The sequence below is a fragment of the Taudactylus pleione genome, unplaced genomic scaffold (assembly GCF_031769625.1).
Source record: "Taudactylus pleione unplaced genomic scaffold, aTauple2 ptg000333l, whole genome shotgun sequence".
NCBI classification, from domain to species: domain Eukaryota; kingdom Metazoa; phylum Chordata; class Amphibia; order Anura; family Myobatrachidae; genus Taudactylus; species Taudactylus pleione.
The window spans coordinates 1793144-1812937 of NW_028284734.1; the positions used below are offsets into that span (position 1 = coordinate 1793144).

Below are 19794 nucleotides of genomic sequence, written 5' to 3' on the forward strand. Positions count from 1 at the left end.
ATTGGTTAAACTAAGCTACCAGTGGGCTTAAGGCTACCAGTGTTAATCATCCTCATCATCACTATTGTTAATATCTTCATCATACAATATTAGCTCATCCCCACTAAAATCCACTATTACAGAAGTCTCTGTTTGGCAGCAAAGTTCTTCCTCATGGAATTTGTAGTTAATTTTAAAGAACATCTATTTTTCCAAATTTTTTGGAAGTAGCCTCCTACTTTGATTGCTCACAACATTCCCGGTTGTGCTAAACACTCTTTCCTAGTACACACTGTCATAATGTTGCACTCTGGTATGCTGAGTTGACTCATCATAACACCAGTGGATTTCTTGCAAATGGTAATTTTTTTCCTGGTAGCATTATTTGAAGGAGAAACTAAAGAAGTTGTTGTCATGTTGTCACTCGAGCGAACAACTTCCATGCAAGGAGTTCTTTGAATCTCTTAAGATCTGTGTCAGTTAGAAAGAAAGACATTACATAGGACTTAACTTTGGGATCAAGCATGGTTCCCAAGTTTATTGTGCGCGCAAAACATTGTACGTGATCAAATTGACCCAGTTGTAATGCTCGTAGAATGTTACTTAAATTATCAGAAATTACAAATCCTGATCAGATTCTTAGTGGGGTAAGCAACTGTGTTATCACTTCTGAGTTTTTCCAACATATTGACACCAGCATGCCTCTTAGTGAAGCTAGTGAAACAGGGAGTAGTCTGCCTCTGAATGAGCTGGCATTGTGTGTTAGATACTGCTGCTGTAGGCAATAACCCAGTGAACTGTCACAGTCATGTAATCTTTAGTTTGTCCAGTAGCACTTGTCCACATATCTGTGCAAAGATTAACAGTACAGGTGAGGAATTGCTGTTGTGGTCAAATATAGTCAAGATGGAATTTGGTACTAATCTACTAAAACCAGATTCATTGATGGTGGATATTGGATGCAGATCTAATACTAACATAGCCGTTATGGCTTCAGTGATCCGCTGTGAAACAGGATAGCGGCTATCATTCTTGGTTCCATTTGCAAATGATTGTTTCGCAGTCAATTGTTGTTTGAAACTATTAGTCTTCTTGCTCCACTTATGTGATTAAGATTCAGCAACAGCAGCCCTAGCTGCGTGTAGGACTTCCTTCTATATTGATGATGAGGTTGATGTTGAAGGTGAAGGTGTTGGCGATCGATATTGCATCTCCTGGGATCTATCCATGCTGTTGGTAGCAGGTGCTGGATTACTTGTTTTTATTTTACATGATTTTCCAGATTTTGATAATGCATGAACTCACTGCAAATGATGTAACAGGGAGGAGGTGCCTAGATGGTTAACGTCCCTACCTCTACTTACTTTGGCATCACAAATTGTACAGATCTCTTTACAAATGTCAGGATTTGGGTAAAAATTATTCCACATGGAAAAGGTGACTTACTTTGACACAAACAACATTATCCTCCTGAACTCTATCAGCTTGTTCTTGTCCAATGCATTCATCATGAACACGCTCATTAGTGTCAGATACACAATTATGCCCCTCATCCTGTTTTCCTTCCAAAGTAGCATCCTCAATGTTTATGTCTAATTTATCATCATTATTACTTTTACTACTACTCATCCTCACATTTGCAGATGGTTCAGAAATGGTTGAAGGAGGGTACTCTGGGACTACTCTGTCAGATTTGTGAGACTCACAGATTTAACTTGTGGTAACCCTCAGACTCTCCTCAGTAATGTGTGATGTTTGTGAATACAAAGTTTGTACTTCAGCCTTATATATTTAGTATATTTACTGAAGTGAGAGTTTTTAGAAGTGGTGATGTTACCCATAGCAAGCAATCAGATTCTACTTAACATTTAACTAGCACCTTCTAGAATCTACTAGCTAGAATTTGAAACTTCTAAAAACTCTCACTTTAGTAAATATACCCTTAGTGTTTTTTTGAGCACTGATTTGCTTGTTTTAGAGGTGACACAAGAAGACGAGCAAGAAATTGGTATATGCAAGGTTACAAAAGATGCCTGTGTTTGGCCCTTGCTTTTGCAATAGGCATTGCAATAGGCATTCTAGTACATGAAAGAGCAGTAACAGAACCACCACTCGTAAAGAAAATAATTGGTCTGAAGCTTCCTTGCGTGTGGTGTATGGCATGTTGGCAATTTTATATTTTTCAGCAGTGACTTTTTCCTTCATTTTTAGAGGTAATGTTATTTTTAATATTGTGAAATACTTTTTAGATTTGAGGTGCCCTTTCTTACACCTTATTTCCATTTGGCCTCCTTTAAGAGGAGATGTTGAAGTATTATGATTAGCAGCACTAGTACTTGGTTGTTCTTCTTTTATTGACTGATTTTTTATGCCAGGACAGGAGTAAAGTTAGCTACTGTAGTTGAACTTTACTGCCACCACACCAAGTGAACATACATGAAGATAGGGAAATATGGGACTGTTACCTTTACCATTCAGTTTTCGGTTTATACCAGAAAAAAAATTATTTTGTCCAATTATTTTGGGGTGCAGCTAACAGGGACATGACAACACCCAGAGTAAGTACAGTAATATATGTTGCCTCTCCAAGACAAACTCTCAAAATACTATTTAAATTGAATTCTAAAAGTCTAAATATAAAAAAAGTATTAATTTGTTTTGCAATTTAGGGTACAGCTTGCTCAGACACAGCACAGTATAGTATTTGACAATAGAAATTATATACTGTAGTGTAGATAGATTATATATCCTTGTAAAAAACAAGTGCAAGTTCACTTTAACAAACACTGGATTACAGGGGCTACTATGTGTTACAAATAAATACACAGTAGCATGTTTGCAATTTGCAGTACACTTGATTGCAGTTGCAAGCTCGTGTGTCTGACAACCAAACACACATACACAGTGACAAATATACCTGTAGTCACTCTACCCACCTACTTCATCTACCTACTACAACTCGCTCTTATTTAATGGCATCTAATAGCGTCTTTTGAAGAGCAACTACAGCCCACATCCTCTCCTGTGTGAAATGGCGCCTGATCATAAGAGAGTAACTTTTATATGCAATCCAATATATGAGGATTTATGTTAAATTACATTTTGCCTCATTTTGAGATCCAAACTTGGAAATATATATGTTACATTTCTGGACTGTCTGGAGTAGAGCTGAAGGAGTGGCAAACCTAGGAATCCCATATCTTCCAACATTGGACATATCTCAATCAAAACATGGCCCCAAAAGAGGAATAGCTGTGATATGTTATGGGGCATGGTTATGGTGCAGTGGGCATGCCTTTTGCTCCAAAATGCTAGGCAGCCATCAAAACTGCCGCCCTTCCTCTAAATCACCATTCAAAAGTCATGGATAGCAAAGACACATGCCTCTGGTATCCAGAGCACTGATGTATCTCACAGTCATGCCAATGATGGCACATCTCCCACAAAGCAGGACTTTGTCGTTGAAATCAGCACAATTGGGAGTTATTGAATGTGCCTGTTATTGGAGTTGTGTGAAATTGACTTCTGGCAATCATGTTCATTAGTAAAGGAGATGAACTATGAGGGAGAGAGAAGAAAATCTAGGCAAAGTAGTGGTTTATCCATAATTATTTATTTATTACCAGTTATTTATATAGCGCACACATATTCCACATGTACACACACAAGGATATTTTTTAATGGGGGAGGAGCTTGTTAGCCTATGAGTATATTTTTGGAGTGTTGGAGGAAATCGGAGTACCTAGAGGAATCTCACGCAAGCATGGGGAGAGTATACAAACTCCACACAGTTAGGGCGGTGGTACAAATCGAACCCAAGACCTCAGTGCTGTGAGGGAGTAATGCTAACCATTACATCAACCTCACTATGAGCTGTATTTACTACAATCCGCATTAAAATGCAGATTGTAGTGTGATATTATGAACTGAATTCGCATTGCGAATTCAGGCAATATCACAGGGTCTTATTAAAAATCCCTTGCAGGGACAGAGCTTGCAATAAAGCTCTGTTCCTGCGAATCCCCTCCGCAGCCTTATCACTGTATTTTTCGGAAAAAATACAGTGACAAGGTGCATGTGCTGACTGGCCGCCACTGCCCCCCCCGCGATCGAGACCCCCCCACAACTGACCCTCGTGGTCCCCCTCCCCCGCCGATACCCCCCCTTAATTTCACTTACCTCTGGGGATCGGTGGTCTGGTGATGTCCTCCGTGGCTCCGGTCAGCTGGTCTTCCATCCTGCACTGTGACCCGATCAGCTGACCGGGTCACAGTGCAGGATGGGAGACTAGCTGACCGGAGCCACAGAGGACCTGATCGCCAGTCCCTGGATGCAGGTAAGTTTTTTTTTTATCTACTTGTGGTCTGTTTAGACCAGACAGCTGATCAATGTTATTTGGCTCCGGACTCTGCTCTGCCCGTTAGAGGAGAGCAGGAGTCCGGTAACCGGGGGAAACCCTGGATAATGCCACCTCCAGGTGGCTTTATTATCACAGGGCTTCCCCAGTATTTTTTCACATTTTATTTTTAGTAATTTTGGCCAGATCACATTTCCCATTACAATTATGAGAAATGTGATCTGCTTACTAAAAATATGTAATAATTAGGGCTTGGAGTAGAATTTTATGAATTCTACTCCAATTGCCCTTTAGTAAATATAGGAGATACTAAAATAATGGTAAAATGGTGTGAAAACACCCTTTTTCATTTTATTTTAGTAGAAATAATATTAATAAATAGAGCTCTTAGTATCCAAACTAGGGGCTGTCCTAAAAAAAAAAAATTCCCGTCAGAATTACAATGGTATATACATGCCCCATCTGTAACTCAACTGTACACTATACATTTAACACTACATAGACGACAGTACATAACATATATTTAAAGTGGTTTTAACATGACACAGACAGTCAAAATCCAATGATCGCTTTGGACAAATGGTGGCTCACCTTAAGGGGCATAATTATGAAAGTTACACTGTGGAAACTTTCTTGAAAACAGATGTATTTGGGGGATCCCAGCAAAAGGTAAGAATACCCTGAGCAGATACCTCTTATATCTAATGTGGTCCCTCCACTTCTACTGCAAAAGCAGCCACAATAGGCTTCTATGACGGCTGCTAAACTATCAGATTTACTGAGTTCCAGCATGGAAAGCATTCTGGAGCTTAACCCCAGCAGCTAATACCATCTTCTGCTACCCTCATACACAAAGTGATAGACCTTTTTATCTTTATTCATCATCACTTAAATTTTACAAAATAAATTATAAAAATGAAGTGTTCGGGCCATTCATCAAAAAGGTAATGCAGAAGATATCACAGATATCTCCTACTTACCTTCCTTTTGTGGAATGGCCTGCTGTCCCCATACACTAGTATCACAGATATCTCCTACTTACCTTCCTTTTGTGGAATGGCCTGCTGTCCCCATACACTAGTATCACAAATATCTCCTACTTACCTTCCTTTTGTGGAATGGCCTGCTGTCCCCATACACTAGTATCACAGATATCTCCTACTTACCTTCCTTTTGTGGAATGGCTTGCTGTCCCCATAGACTAGTATCACAGATATCTCCTACTTACCTTCCTTTTGTGGAATGGCCTTCTGTCCCCATACACTAGTATGGGGACAGAATTCATCAAGAAGGTAATGCAGGAGATATCTGTGATATACTTACCTTCCTTTTGTGGAATGGCCTGCTGTCCCCGTAGACTAGTATGGGGACAGAATTCATCAAGCTCCGAAAAATACAATATTTTCGGAGCTTGAGTGCGGCAGATGTCGTATGTTCCCACTCTGGGCTCACAACCTGCTCCTTCCCTATGGGAAGGAGGCCTGGGTTGCGAAGAGGGATCCTTTCGGATCTCTCCGCCCCTGTCCGGCTCCTTCCGCCAGATATCGGGGCTCTTGTGCGCATGTGTGAACTGTAGGTCGCGCATGCGCACTCCCATCACAGCTCTGAAAAGAAATAATGGAGCCGCTCGCAGGGACAGCTGATTTTGCATCATCATTGCTCCGGATTCCGTGGAGATTTAGAATGTTAATTATTGGGGTCGATAATTAACATTATGAAAAGGCCCCTTAATGTGTTACTTATGTATATTGTTGGAATCGGTATGAAATACCGCCGGCCACATTGCCGGTGGTTCGATTCCCGGCAGCGGCAGCCCGACATCAGCAGAGTTCCGAGCAGTGGAAGCCCGACAGCGCTGGAAATCCCGATTGTGGCTAGGTGAGTATCTACTAATCTAACCTAACCCCCCTAACCCTAACCCTCCTTAGGGGTGCCTAACCCTAACCTCCCCCCCAAGTGCCTAACCCTAATCCCCCCTCTAAGTGCCTAACCCTAACCACCCCATTCCCTGCTGCCTAAACCTAAGTCCCCTGGGGGGGTGCCTAACCCTAAGTCCCCCCCGGGGGGTGCCTAACCCTAACCCTTCCTCCCCCTAGCCTAACCCTAACCCTCCCGGGGGGTGCCTACCCCTAAATCCCCGCCAGGAGCCCTATACCTAACCCTCCCCCCCGCGGCTGTCCGCTCGTGGCGCCCGGCATCACTACGATCGGGATGCCGGGCGCCGGTCTCCCGGCGTCGGGGAAATGCCGGGCGTCTACATCTAGACGCCCGGCAATTCACCCTTGCCGGGATATGACAGTCGGGAATCCGGCTGCCAGTATTTAGGCAGTCGGCTTCCCGATTGCATACCATATTGTGTTTTATGTTTGCAATACAAGAAAATTAGTTCAGCAATATCTTAAAAAATATGTATTAGACCAACTAGGCATTTAAATGAGAAATTTAAAATGTTTCCTTACCCAAATCCAGAAAGTAATCGACAGACTAGAAATAGTCCATATCCCTGGACAAACGATGAAAGGAAGGCAAAAAATCCATTGACAGACATGCAGATCAGGAGAGATTGCTTCCTCCCCACCTTGTCCGCTAGTCCTCCCCAGAAGAATGCTCCCATCATCATTCCCAGATACACAATACTGCCTGGGAGAAAGAAGCAACATTAATTAATAAAGTATTGTATGGCAAAGCAGAACCAATGGCTATTTAGCACATGAGAATTGTCAGTTAATAAAAACAAATAGCAAACAATAAATATTACATGATCGTTAATTTAGATAAAAATATTATTTTATAGAGGTGTTGATAAATCTGTCCTAAGATATCTCAAATCAGAAACAGACCAAGGGATATATTTACTAAAGGTCAATTTTAATTGATTTTAATTAATTTAAAATCAATCTACAGTAAATTGTTTAACGTTGATGTTGTGTTTCTGGGGCTCAACCTCTCATTTACTCACAGACAATTTTCGATTTAGTAAATGTGTGATTTAGCCCCAGAAATACAACATTGATGTTGATCAATTTTGATTGATTTGAAATCAGCTAAAATCCACCTTTAGTAAATATACGCCAAGCCTCAGTTAGGGTCATATTTATGAAGGTCTAAATATCAATTCCTATGATCACATTTCACATTGCAACAAAATTTATCAGTGCAAATTTATCATTGCTGAAGAGGCGGAAAAGTGGTTGCAAAAATCTACTGTCCCGATGTAATTTACCTTGTATTTTTGGAAATATCTTGGAATACTTTTGCAAAAGACTTCCTGTTCTATCCCTCTATAACAGGGATGGGGAACCTCAGGCCCTGGGGCCATATAAGGCCCCCGGAATCATTTGGTCTGAGCTTTTTTGTGCTAGCCTCATCTGGCTAGCAGGGTGCCTAGAATGGCACCCTGCAGCCAAAATCTATGAAGCAGTGCCACCTGGAGCGTCCTTAGGATGCTTCAGATGGTCACACCGCTGCCCTTACAGCTCCCGGAGCATCCTGAGGATGCTCCGAGCATTGCTGTAATCACCGGCGATTGTGTGACATCAGACGGACGGGGCGTGGTCTGCATCGGCCCCGCAATAATGTTATATATATCAAAATGGCCCTCGGTGGAAAAAAGGTTCCTCACCCTGCTCTATATGCACATGTGCAAATTTAAGCTTGGACATGTGCATTAATGTTAAATATTTTTTTCTATAATAAAAGGGAAACAATTGTCAGCCTATACATGACTAAAATTAAATAAATCAGATTAATTAAAATTTTTAATCTGGTGTTCCTGACTGATGTAAAAAATCTGGATATGTCTCTGATGCTAGTGTTAACTAGTCCCTCTCTATTGTGTAGTATCTGCAAAGTGCCTGCTAATGCCATGTGAAGATCACGTTAGCTATGGACATTTAGGAGTATATTTACTAAAGTGCGGGTTTCAGAAGTGGAGTTGTTACCCATAGCAACCAATCAGATTTTATTTAACATTTATCTAGCAGCTTCTAGAAGATAATAGCTAGAATCTGATTGGTTGCTATGAGCAACAACTCCACTTCATGGACATGGACTTTAGTAAATATATCCCTTACTCTGGAATAGTAATATATATTTTTCAGGGCTTGAAATGTGAGTAATCGCATTCTTATAGAGCACAAGGGAATGGCGGTGTTGGCATATACTGTATAATATATTTGAGTAATGACCATTCTTATAGAGTACATGGGAATGGCGGTGTTGGCATATACTGTAGAATATATTTGAGTAATTACCGTTCTTATAGAGTACATGGGAATGGCGGTGTTGGCATATACTGTAGAATATATTTGAGTAATCACCGTTCTTATAGAGTACATGGGAATGGCGGTGTTGGCATATACTGTAGAATATATTTGAGTAATCACCATTCTTATAGAGTACATGGGAATGGCGATGTTAGCATATACTGTAGAATATATTTGAGTAATTACCATTCTTATAGAGTACATGGGAATGGCGGTGCTGGCATATATAATATTTTTGAGTAATCGCCATTCTTATAGAATACATGGGAATGGCGATGTTGGCATATACTGTAGAATATATTTGAGTAATCACCATTCTTATAGAGTATATGGGAATGGCGATGATGGCATATACTGTAGAATATATTTGAGTAATTACCATTCTTATAGAGTACATGGGAATGGCGGTGTTGGCATATATAATAATTTTGAGTAATCGCCATTCTTATAGAATACATGGGAATGGGGATGTTGGCATATACTGTAGAATATATTTGAGTAATCACCGTTCTTATACAGTACATGGGAATGGCGGTGTTGGCATATACTGTACAATATATTTGAGTAATCACCATTCTTATAGAGTACATGGGAATGGCGACGTTGGCATATACTGTAGAATATATTTGAGTAATTACCATTCTTATAGAGTACATGGGAATGGCGGTGTTGGCATGTATAATATATTTTAGTAATCACCATTCTTATAAAGTACATTGGAATGGCGGTGTTGGCATATATAATATTTTTGAGTAATCACCATTCTTATAGAATGCATGGGAACGGCGGTGTTGGCATAAGAAGGTGCCGGTACCTAAAGAAAGCAGGAGATATCTGTGATATTGCTTGCATCACAGCTTTAATAAATCTAAACAATACTTAACATTCCTGAAAAAAACCCCAGGAAAGTGCAGTTTCCAATATTTTTCAGCATGCTTGATAAACATGCGCTATAGTGTGAGAGATGTATCGGACAAAATTACTGTTTTTAACATGCATGTATATCAGAAGACAGCCAAGGAAACAGTTTTGCATACACGAATGAGCATTTTTTTTAAGTCAAACTGTCAATCAGTCCTTAGGTAAATGAAAGGAGGAACATATATATATCACAGATTCACTGTATAACTACTATTTTTAAAACAAAATCTAAATACCAAAAAAAATGATGGCAGTTTCATATCTGGTGTCACAACAAGATAAATAAACGCAGTGTTGACCTGTAAGACCAAGTAAATGGCATATTATATAAATATAGAAACACTGGTATCGCTGGACAGCAGGGCATCGCTGACTGTAATCAAATGACATTTTGTATAAGGCTGTGAGTCATTTTTAGTTTGAATGAGTCCAGCAATGATTTGCCATTACTCATATTGAACTTTCAGTTCCTGAAAGCTCAAATGGGGCGTCATGTGCTTGGCACCACCTTCCTACTAGACCCCCATGCTGTCACACCTCTTGTGATGGATAACATTCTGTCTATACCCAAATGTTTCATCTTGACATTGTGTTAACTGCAGCTCACTTTCACAGCTTACAGTGAAGAAAGAAACATATGTATCAGGGCGATCTATCGTTGCAGATACATTTATAAATACTTTAAGTTTACATTGCATAATTCTGTCTCCATACACTTCATTGGGACAACACTGTGCATCGATCCTTGATTTAATGCATAAATTATCTGCAATATCTCCTGTATTGAATTGGTATGTAATGCCGGCTGTCGGGATGCCTCCTGTCCAAATACAGACAGTGGCATCCCGATGGTTGGTATTCCGATAGGGGTCGGGTAAGTATACTTACCCTCCCCCCTTCTCCCCCTAACCCTCCCTTCTTGTAGCCTAACCCTAACCCTCCCCACTAATCACAACCCTTCAACTTGTTCAAGAAATTGTTCAACTGGCCAATAAGGTGGATGAGACAAGTTTGCTGGTGTTACTCTGTTCCTTGGACTGATGCTCATAATAAAGTAGAGTATTTGTCCTGCTCAGGAAGCTGTGTCAAGTATTTGCTAGTGTCAAAACATATTTTACTACTGTGCATGTGATCTTCTCTCCCTTCACACTCCCGCCCGTCCACTTCGCTCAACAAATGCATGTCGCCTCTCTTGCCAACTGATTACTTCCTCCCATTCCCGCATCCAAGATTTTGCCCATGCTGCTCCCTACCTCTGGAACTCTCTCCCTCTCCCTATCAGACTCTCCACCTCTCTACAAATCTTCAAACGGGCTCTCAAGACCCACTACGTCATCAAGGCCTTCCAGCTCTCATGCTAACCCACCTCATGCTCTTTCTTTCCTATCTTCCCCTTCTGTGTCACGCCTGTCTGTCTGCCCCTACCCTTTAGAATGTAAGCTCTCACGAGCAGGGACCTCTTCCCTCATGTGCTTCTCTTTACATTTTCTTCGACTCTTTACTCCCCATAAGGGCATCTAACACGTGACTGCCAACTCCCGGCTGCTTATTGTGAGTGCTTTTATCGCTATTGCAGCAATGTATATAAATCGTGTCCTTGTCCTGCCGTGTAATGTACTGTAAGTTACTTGTTTCTTGTTCACTTATTAGTTCAATATACTATGTAAGGCGCTGCGGAACACTTGTGGCGCCATATAAATAAAGGATAATAATAATAATTAAGGAGTGGAAATACAGGATTTCCCAAGCTGACATTTGATTACAGTGATCGCAGACTTGGGTAATGGTAGTACATGGTGGAGGGGGAAATAAATTATACTGCAAAGTTGGAAAGAAGCACAAAACAAATTGGAATAAAATAAGTTAGTATTAGATTTTTAGATATGTTATTGTGCTCTCTACATTTATAGTGTAACTTTTTTTTTTAAAACAACATATGAGGAAGAAATCATGAATTTGCACCTGTATGTATTTAATATTTATGACAAAAGGTCTGAGAGGATGTAATGGATCCTGTAGTAACAACAGTAAGATTTAGCAGTCTTGCTTCTTCCAATGATCTGCTGGCGGTGCATTTAGCAACACAGCTATGGCAAAAATGTCATCATAAGTAATAGATGGCACTGTCAGAGGAGGACCTTCCTGCTAACAGCTGTTTGCTCTGATAAGGAGAATACATATGAACATAACAGTGAACCGGCAACAGTTCTAAATAAGCTTTTCAGCTTCTGTTTTCATGAACGCTATCAACTGCAATAATATTATTTGCATAAAGAACTAGTTCTGCTGAGTGGCAAAGACAATTGTCTCAGTCTTGATTTCAGTTTTATTGCTTGCATCATTGTCTGGCCTTTTGTTAAATTGCCTTTTTCTCTTCTTCGCAAGACACTGACTGTAGTTGGCTTGCTGTCGTTACAAATTATGCACAAAGTCTGCAATATGTTGCAAATTGTACTAGACAAATCAATAGCCTATGTAGAACGGTGTAATAACCAAAGCAACTTGCAATTCAATGCTGCTTTTTAAAAAAAAAAAAATCTTCAATTCAGAGAAAACTTTATTGAACTGACACAGTATGTTTGTCAATCTTCTTTATTGCTTACTGGTTTCTCATAACCTCTAAATTTCCCCTCCTTACACAGAAGATAAAACTGATCTATTTAATCCTTTCTAATACCACTAATACCAGACTTTCTTCCCAGAGGCAAACATTGAGATTCTCATCCTGACATGACTCTGTGCTTTTCTGTTGTGTATTCAGTCTGCAAAACAAAGCCTTAAACTGACTGGATTAAGTCCAAGTACTGTAGGAACAGTTACTGTGTGAAACTTAACATTCATATCAAGGGCTCAAGGGACAATTTTAAAAATTGATACATAGAAGTATTGAAAGAATATAATATACTTCAATTAAAAATGAATGCCCTTTAACAGAACAAAGTTCAATATTTAAAATGAAAAGAAAAGTCTGTAATTTATAAAGCACAAAATGGCATCTCTGCAGAGGAAATGATAATCCGTTTGCACAAGACCACCTTGAATTTTGCCAGGGTGCAGAACAAGATTGCCCCAATTGCAGATTACCATAAGTGTGCAAGAGGTAATAAAGTATACATGGATGGGCCCAGAGGCGATTCTACTGGGAAACTAATTAAGCTTAAACTTCAGGACCCCTAACCCTGGAGGGGCTCTGAAGCAAATACATTTTTCAACAATAACACCATATACACTAGTTTCGTTATTATCACAAGGCTTCCCCAGTTATATTTTTACAATTCAAATTTAGTAAACCTGAGCAGATCGCATTTCCAGTTACAATTATGGGAAATGCGGTCTGCCTACTAAAAAAATTTGATAATTACGGCTTGAAGGAGAATTTTGCAGATTCTCCTACAATTGCCCTTAAGTACATTTCGGTGAATCTAAAATAATGTGAAAAGGGTGTGAAAACACCCATTTTCACATTTTAGTAAAAATAATATTAATAAATATGCCTGCTAATGAAAAAAAACAGTTCCCATCAACAGTGCACTGTGTAAAATAACATGAAAAAGTAAACAAGAGGCAGCCTGTTCTTCTGAACCTGCTCCAGTTATACAGGCTCAACCCTTCCCCCTGCCATAGTGGAAACCAAAAAAACATACATGATCTTTCATTTTCATTTGATTATCATCTCCGCAGAACCATTATTCACCACTTTATTACATATGAATAAAAAGAAATTCCTTTACGTCATGCGTTGTAGTCCAAATGCAAATAAAATAAATAAATCTTATTTTATTACTTTCTTGATTTGTCACAGTCCAAATGGGGGAAAATGAAAAACTTCACATTAAGAAAAAAAAAAAACCTCTGACGTTTCTAACAATATAAAATACATGCGATTGGTTAGTGAATTCAATAGGACAAAATGTCTAAATTCAGTGCAGTCATGTATACTGTCACTAATAAATGATTTTGACAACCTATTATCATTCTATTTATTTGTAGTGTCCTTAAATATATAGAACTTTTTTAATAACTTTTTTTTTTACTTTGTCTTATATTGCAAGAGGTTGAAGTATAATAATATGTCTGTTGCTGGGCTTCACCTGGCTACTGCTTAAAGTAGATCTTGTAGATATACTGTAGGCGCTATTTGGAAGAGTTTAATTCTCAATGTCAAAGTGTGTAACACTGTGAAACGGTATCTGTGCCTGTGTCTTTAACGCTCACCTGTGCACTTCCCAACAATTTCAAAGTTGCCTGCACTGGATCACTATGGCTTCAGTACTGGTAACACACTGGTGGCACATTTGAACACTAGTGGATGGAGATAAAGCACCAACCAATTAGCTCCTAACTGCCATGTTGCAGGGGGATCGATATGAATGACCGCCGGACCGGCAGCAGTGAAAATCCCGACAGGTAAGTAAATATACTATGGCTAACCCTTTCCACCCCTAACCCTAACCCCCCCTTAGGGGCACCTAGCCCTAACCTCCCCTCCTAGTGCCTAACCCTAACATCCCCGTAAGTGCCCAAACCTAACCCTGCAGCCTAAACCTAACCCTCCCGGGGGTGGTGCCTAACCCTAAATCCCCCCCGGAGCCTCTAACCTAACCCCCCCCGCACGCGGCTATCCATGCCTGCTGCCCGGCTTACCTTCATTCAGTATGTCGGGCTCCTGGCATAGGAATAATGATAGGTGTCGGGATTTCGATGCCTATCATTAGTCCCCTGTCAGGATTGCACAGTCGGGAAGCCAGCAGTCGGCATTTCAACCATCGGCTTCCTGACTGCATACCGTTGCAGGCTGTGTTTGAAACTTGACACTTAGTAGCTGATTGGTATGTCCTTTTTCTCTGTCCATTTTAGTCTTTCCAAGGCTTATTACATAGACCTCCAAGTGGTGAATGAAGAAAAAAAATCTCACACAGGGAAAAGTATATATCAAGCCTTGGAGAGAGATAAAGTGGAGCAGTTGCCCAGAGCAGCCAATCAGCTTATACCTGTCATTTCAAAGACTGTGCTAAATAACTGACAGTTGGATGCTGATTGGTTGCTTTGAGCAACATCTCCACTCCATGTCTATGTAAGGGTTGATCTATCGCCTTTACAGTAACATGTCGATTGGGATCATTAGCGCTGAGCCCCCTTGACAACTCGGGACCCTTACAAATATATTGATAAAAGAAACAAAAAATTGGTGGGAAGTTGTTACATTAGAATGATACATGGCTCACCATTTGATTTCAATAAAGAGGCAAGTTTTTCCCACTCGACGGAAGAATTCAGGAAAGAGTGGGAAAAAATTGTCTTTAATTGTTAATTCTCACTTATGGATCTTATTGTGAAAGAGCGCAGAAGGGAATTGGAAAATGAAATTGAAGAACATTGAATTACCACCATCCCTTTCTCCGATCTACCTGATTTTAAAGAAAAGGAGAGAAAAATTGGGGAAAAAATACAGAGGGTAGAAAGAGAGATTATTTTGAAAAAAAAAATTAAAATGTTGAGGGATATGGAGGAAGTAGTTGATCCCCCCAATACAAATAATCCCCAGACTAGTCCCATACAACGAGTGAATTATTATCCCAATGATGAAAATAGGAACCAATGGAAATATGGGGGAAGAGTTAAAAAGAGGTTTGAAAACAGTAGTTTCAATAACAGGAGATATTTTAGACCTATGGGAAGTTATCAGGAAACTCCTAAAATGAATAAGTTGGATTATTAAATAGAGGTTTCAATTTAAAAAGAAAAGAAAAACATTTAAGACAACAATGGAATAGAAATGATAGGAGGAGCCCACTGATGAAAATGTACAATACATTTTCCTCATTAGCATTAGATGACCCTTGCAGTCCTTTTTTAGTGAGAAAAGGGAGGAGTCTCTATGGCCGTATATGAAATTTGAGGGGAACTAGTGCGGGTCAAAAGAAAAAGAGAGTAGATAGAACACAAAAAAAGAAAAAGAGAAAAAAGAGAAACATAAAAATCAAAACCCTTTAGAAGGTTTAAGTAATGAGGAATCACTACAAAAGATTACAATCTTTAATCTAAGTGATCACATCCTGCATAAGGATGAGATTTCTCTTTTAGATAAAGGCTTAAAATTTGCCCTCTCAAAAAAATTGAAAAGTTTGATACTTTTGTAGATATAGAAAAATTTATAAGGAAACTTACCTTAAAAAAATGCCATAAATTAAGTACTGATCAAGACCCTGACATGACAAATACGGTAACACTGTTTAAACCAAAGTCGTTTTTTTTCCCAACCTATCTTAAAGGTAATTTTTTTAGAGACATTTGGGGCTCTAGTCAAATAAGATTGTAGAAGTTGGAGTCAGAGAAAATTAGATCCAACCTCACTTTTAAGGAAAGAAAAGCACTCAAAGAGTTAAAATCTATAAAGGACCTCATTGTGAAACCAACTTATAAAGGGGGGGATCATTTTGTGGAATAAAATAGACTATGAAAAAGAGATATATTGTCAGGTTGAAGATTGTAACACTTATAAGAAATTAAGGGGAGACCCTACCCCGAAAGTTTTAGCTGAATTAAAAAAGATCTTAGATATGTATGTCAAAAAGAATACTTGAACAGAAAAAGAAAGTAAGTTTATTTTAAACGAATCCCCTGTGATACCTACGATTTATGTGTTCCTGAAGGTGCACAAGAACCCAAGTGCACCCCCGGGAAGACCAATAGTTTCAGGGATGGATTCAGCCATGTCAAATCTTTGAGTTTATTGATTACTTTCTTCAACCTCTAGTAACAAATAGTCCATCACATTTAAAAGACACTGGAGATGCAATTGAATTTTTAGGTAGTGTACAATGGGAGAGCAATTTCATGCTGATCACAGCAGATGTGTGCTCACAGTACACTATCTTCGATCATAATCATGGAATTGAGGCAACTAGGTTGGCACTTTTAGAGTCCACTTCAGGAAAAAATATACAAGAATTTTTAATAGATGGAATAACTTTATAACAATTATTTTATTTTTAAGGACAAATTTTGTATACAAAAGAAAGGTACTGTGATGGGCACTAGGTTTGCTCCAAGCTACGCATACCTATTTATGGGGGTGTGGGGGTGTGGGAAGCAGAGACAATATGGAAGAATAATCCATGTCCTGGAGGCAATGGCGTAACTAGGGTATTTGGAGCCCAGGGCAAATTTGAAAAGGGAGCCCCCCCCCCGATGTGCGCGCGCCGAAACCGCGCGCGGCCAAAAAATGGGCGAGGTCACTTAAAAATGGGGCGTGTCAACATGACACACCCCTTTATTTTCACACTGAACATTCCTATCCATATGCACCTTAACCCCAGTAGTACCCCTTATACAGTACCCCCAGTATGGAGTTGTGGTCCCTCTTATGCAGGCCCTTAGTAGTGCCCCTTATACAGTATCCCCAGTAGTGGTCCCCCCAAATGCAGTGCCCCATGTAGTGTTCCCCCTTATGCAGTGCCCCCAGTAGCAGTCCCCACAATGCAGTGTGCCCAGTAGTGGTATCCCCTGAAGCAGTGCCCTTTATATGGTGCCCCCAGTAGTAGTCCCCCCCCTATGCAGTGCCGTTTATATAGTGGCCCCAGCAGTAGTCCCCCACATGCAGTTTTCCCAGTAGTGGTCCCCTTATGCAGGCACCAAGTAGTGATCCCCCCTATCCAGTGCCCCCTGTAGTCGCAACATTGTATCATTGATGTAACCACAAGATTAACCTCTATTAATCTTGCAGCTACGATGTAGCGGTTCCCACCATAGACTTCAATGCGGAATTCTCACCATAGAAGTCTATGGGACACACAGGCTGGCCGCATTCAGCTAATCAGGGAGCTGCTCCGAGGGAGATGCTCCCTGATTGGCTGGCGGCCCCTTCAATGACGGGGCACACGTATGCCCCGGTCATTTACGCGGAGCAAAGGTATGTGTACACACATACCTTTGCTCAGTCCGGCATGGATCGGGTTTTTTGCGTTTTTTTATTTTAACCCCTGGATTGCCTACTTGGACAAGTGGACGTGATCTACGCAAAGGAGAGGTGAGTATGGATTTTTTTTTCAGGTACACCCCTATGGATTACTTCGGATACTAGGTGAGTATGTGTGAGTGTGAGTGTGCATGTATGTTTTGATAAAATTTTACATTCACGGTATATGTTTGTTTATTTACGTATTTCTTTAGTTGTGGAACTACAAGTGCCAGCGGGCCCGTAATGCCCGGCATGCTGGTATTTGTGGTTCTCCAAATACCAGCATGCAGGGGAGGCTTGTTGGTACTTGTGGTTCTACAACTAAAGACAATATGGACCATTTAATTTTACACTTTACACTAACACTATCAACCCGGCACCCACGGCCATAGGGTGCCGGGGATAGCCCCGGGCTATCAGTCTAGGCCTGGGGTGCCCTGAAGAGGGGTACCCCTTTATTGGGGGGGTACCCAACTCCCCAGGGATCCCCGGCCTGGACTGACTAGCGGTCAGGGATAATGCTTTGGCTGGGGAAACCGGTGAAGGTTTTCCCTGGCTGTGGCATTATCCCCATGCTAGAAAGAGTTCCGTGCTGGTTCTGGAATTTTCAGGGGTCCCCTACTCGTTTTGTCCCCTGATTTTCCAGGACCAGCTCAACAAAGCCCTGTGCTGGTTCTAAATATACAGGGGCCCCCTACGCATTTTGGCCCCTGTATTTTTAGAACCAGAACAGGCTTTATAAAGCCCGGGGCTGGTTATGCTTTTAAGGAGGGGGTGCACGTTTTTTTTTTTAAAACACACACAGAAGCCATCACGGATCTCACTGATCTGTGATGGCTTCTCTAAAACTTGCACCTTTTAATGCCACTCGCATTAAAAGGTGTCAGTTTACATAGTTCTACACTCGCCTAAACTCGCAAATGCAGTAGCCTCGAGCTGAAAAGTTCGCAGGCTATTGAATTTGCGAGTTTCAGTACAAACTCGCACTTTTTAAAAGTGCGAGAAAGTGCGAGTTTGTACTGTTACTAAAACAGACTACCTATTACATTTGGCCCGTAGTGTTTTCCTTTAATAGTAGTAAAGTAAGTGTCAATTTTCTGGATATTAGTTTTTATGTAGAAGAGGGAAAATAAAAAACAAAAACATTTACAAAACCTACGGATTCTAGAGCTTACGTAAATAAAACTAGTTGTCATTATAATAATTGGCTTGACACGATTCCTTCTGGACAGTTCTCTAGATTAAAAAGGAATTGTACATATCCAAAAGTATTTCTTGAACAAGCCCAAGAAATGAAAAAAAACTTTGAAGCCTGAGGATACAAAACAGAGGATGCTGAAAAAGCTTTAGAGAGGGTCATCCCTTTAGATCAAAACACCTGATCAAAGGGAAGGAAAAGAGATTAAAAAAAGGACATTAATGGAAGATTCCAATGGGCTTTTATCACTGACTTTTCATCACAACATGGAAAAGTGGAAAAGATTGTGAAAAAGCATTGGAATTTGATCAAGAAAGACCCGATTATAGGGAATGATGTTCCAGATATCCCAATATGCATTTATAGAAAAGCTCAGAATTTAAGATCAGAATTAGCAAAAAGTCTATGCCCAACATCCCCAAAACATCTATAAATAAGTCTAAAGGATTTTAGGATTTTATAGATGCGGCTGGTCTTAAAGCAACAGAAGTGAATATAAATCAAAAGAAATGCATCATAATAGTTTTCATTATATGTCACACGTCAAAAGTTATGCCGTTGAATGTTGCTGTGGAATGTTTTATATTGGGAGGACCAGTAGACCTTTAAAGGTCAGAATTATGGAACATTTGTGTAACATAAAAAAAGGTCTAGAAACCCATGCTTTAGCATGCACTTTAAAGAAACACATCTTTGTGATCCAAGGTATATAAAAAAATTTATGGGTTGAGCAAAGTTACAGGGGACAGCAGAACAAAAGATACATCTATAATTTTAACAAAAACAGAGTTGAAAATGATTTTTAACTATGAAACCCTACAACCCAAAGGTTTAAACAAAGCTTTTAAAATTAAATTGTTTTTATAATGTTTTCCGTGATTTTTATTCTTTTATCTTATTTTAAGTTTTAATGAGTATTAAGCTTGCATATTTTAGTATACTTGCATATTTTAGTAATATTTATTTATGTGTATTTAAGCTTTCAGATATTATCGACACAAAAATGGCCCCAGTTATTCTAAAAGGGCGTAAAGACTCCATTAAAATGGCCACCGCTAGATGCTTTGGAAGCTCATCATGTCTGTGGAGCTTCCTAAATGTATTGAAATTTCCG

General features: G+C 39.9%; 1 protein-coding gene across 1 annotated transcript in view; it reads right to left on the reverse strand.

The window, feature by feature from the left end:
- The window catches only part of SV2C (synaptic vesicle glycoprotein 2C), a 352825-nt gene that overhangs the window by 142541 nt on the left and 190490 nt on the right, over positions 1-19794 (reverse strand). The window contains exon 3 of the mRNA XM_088443732.1: positions 6796-6976. Within this exon, the coding sequence (XP_088299858.1) occupies positions 6796-6976 (181 nt within the window). The remainder of the gene's footprint in view (positions 1-6795; positions 6977-19794) is intronic.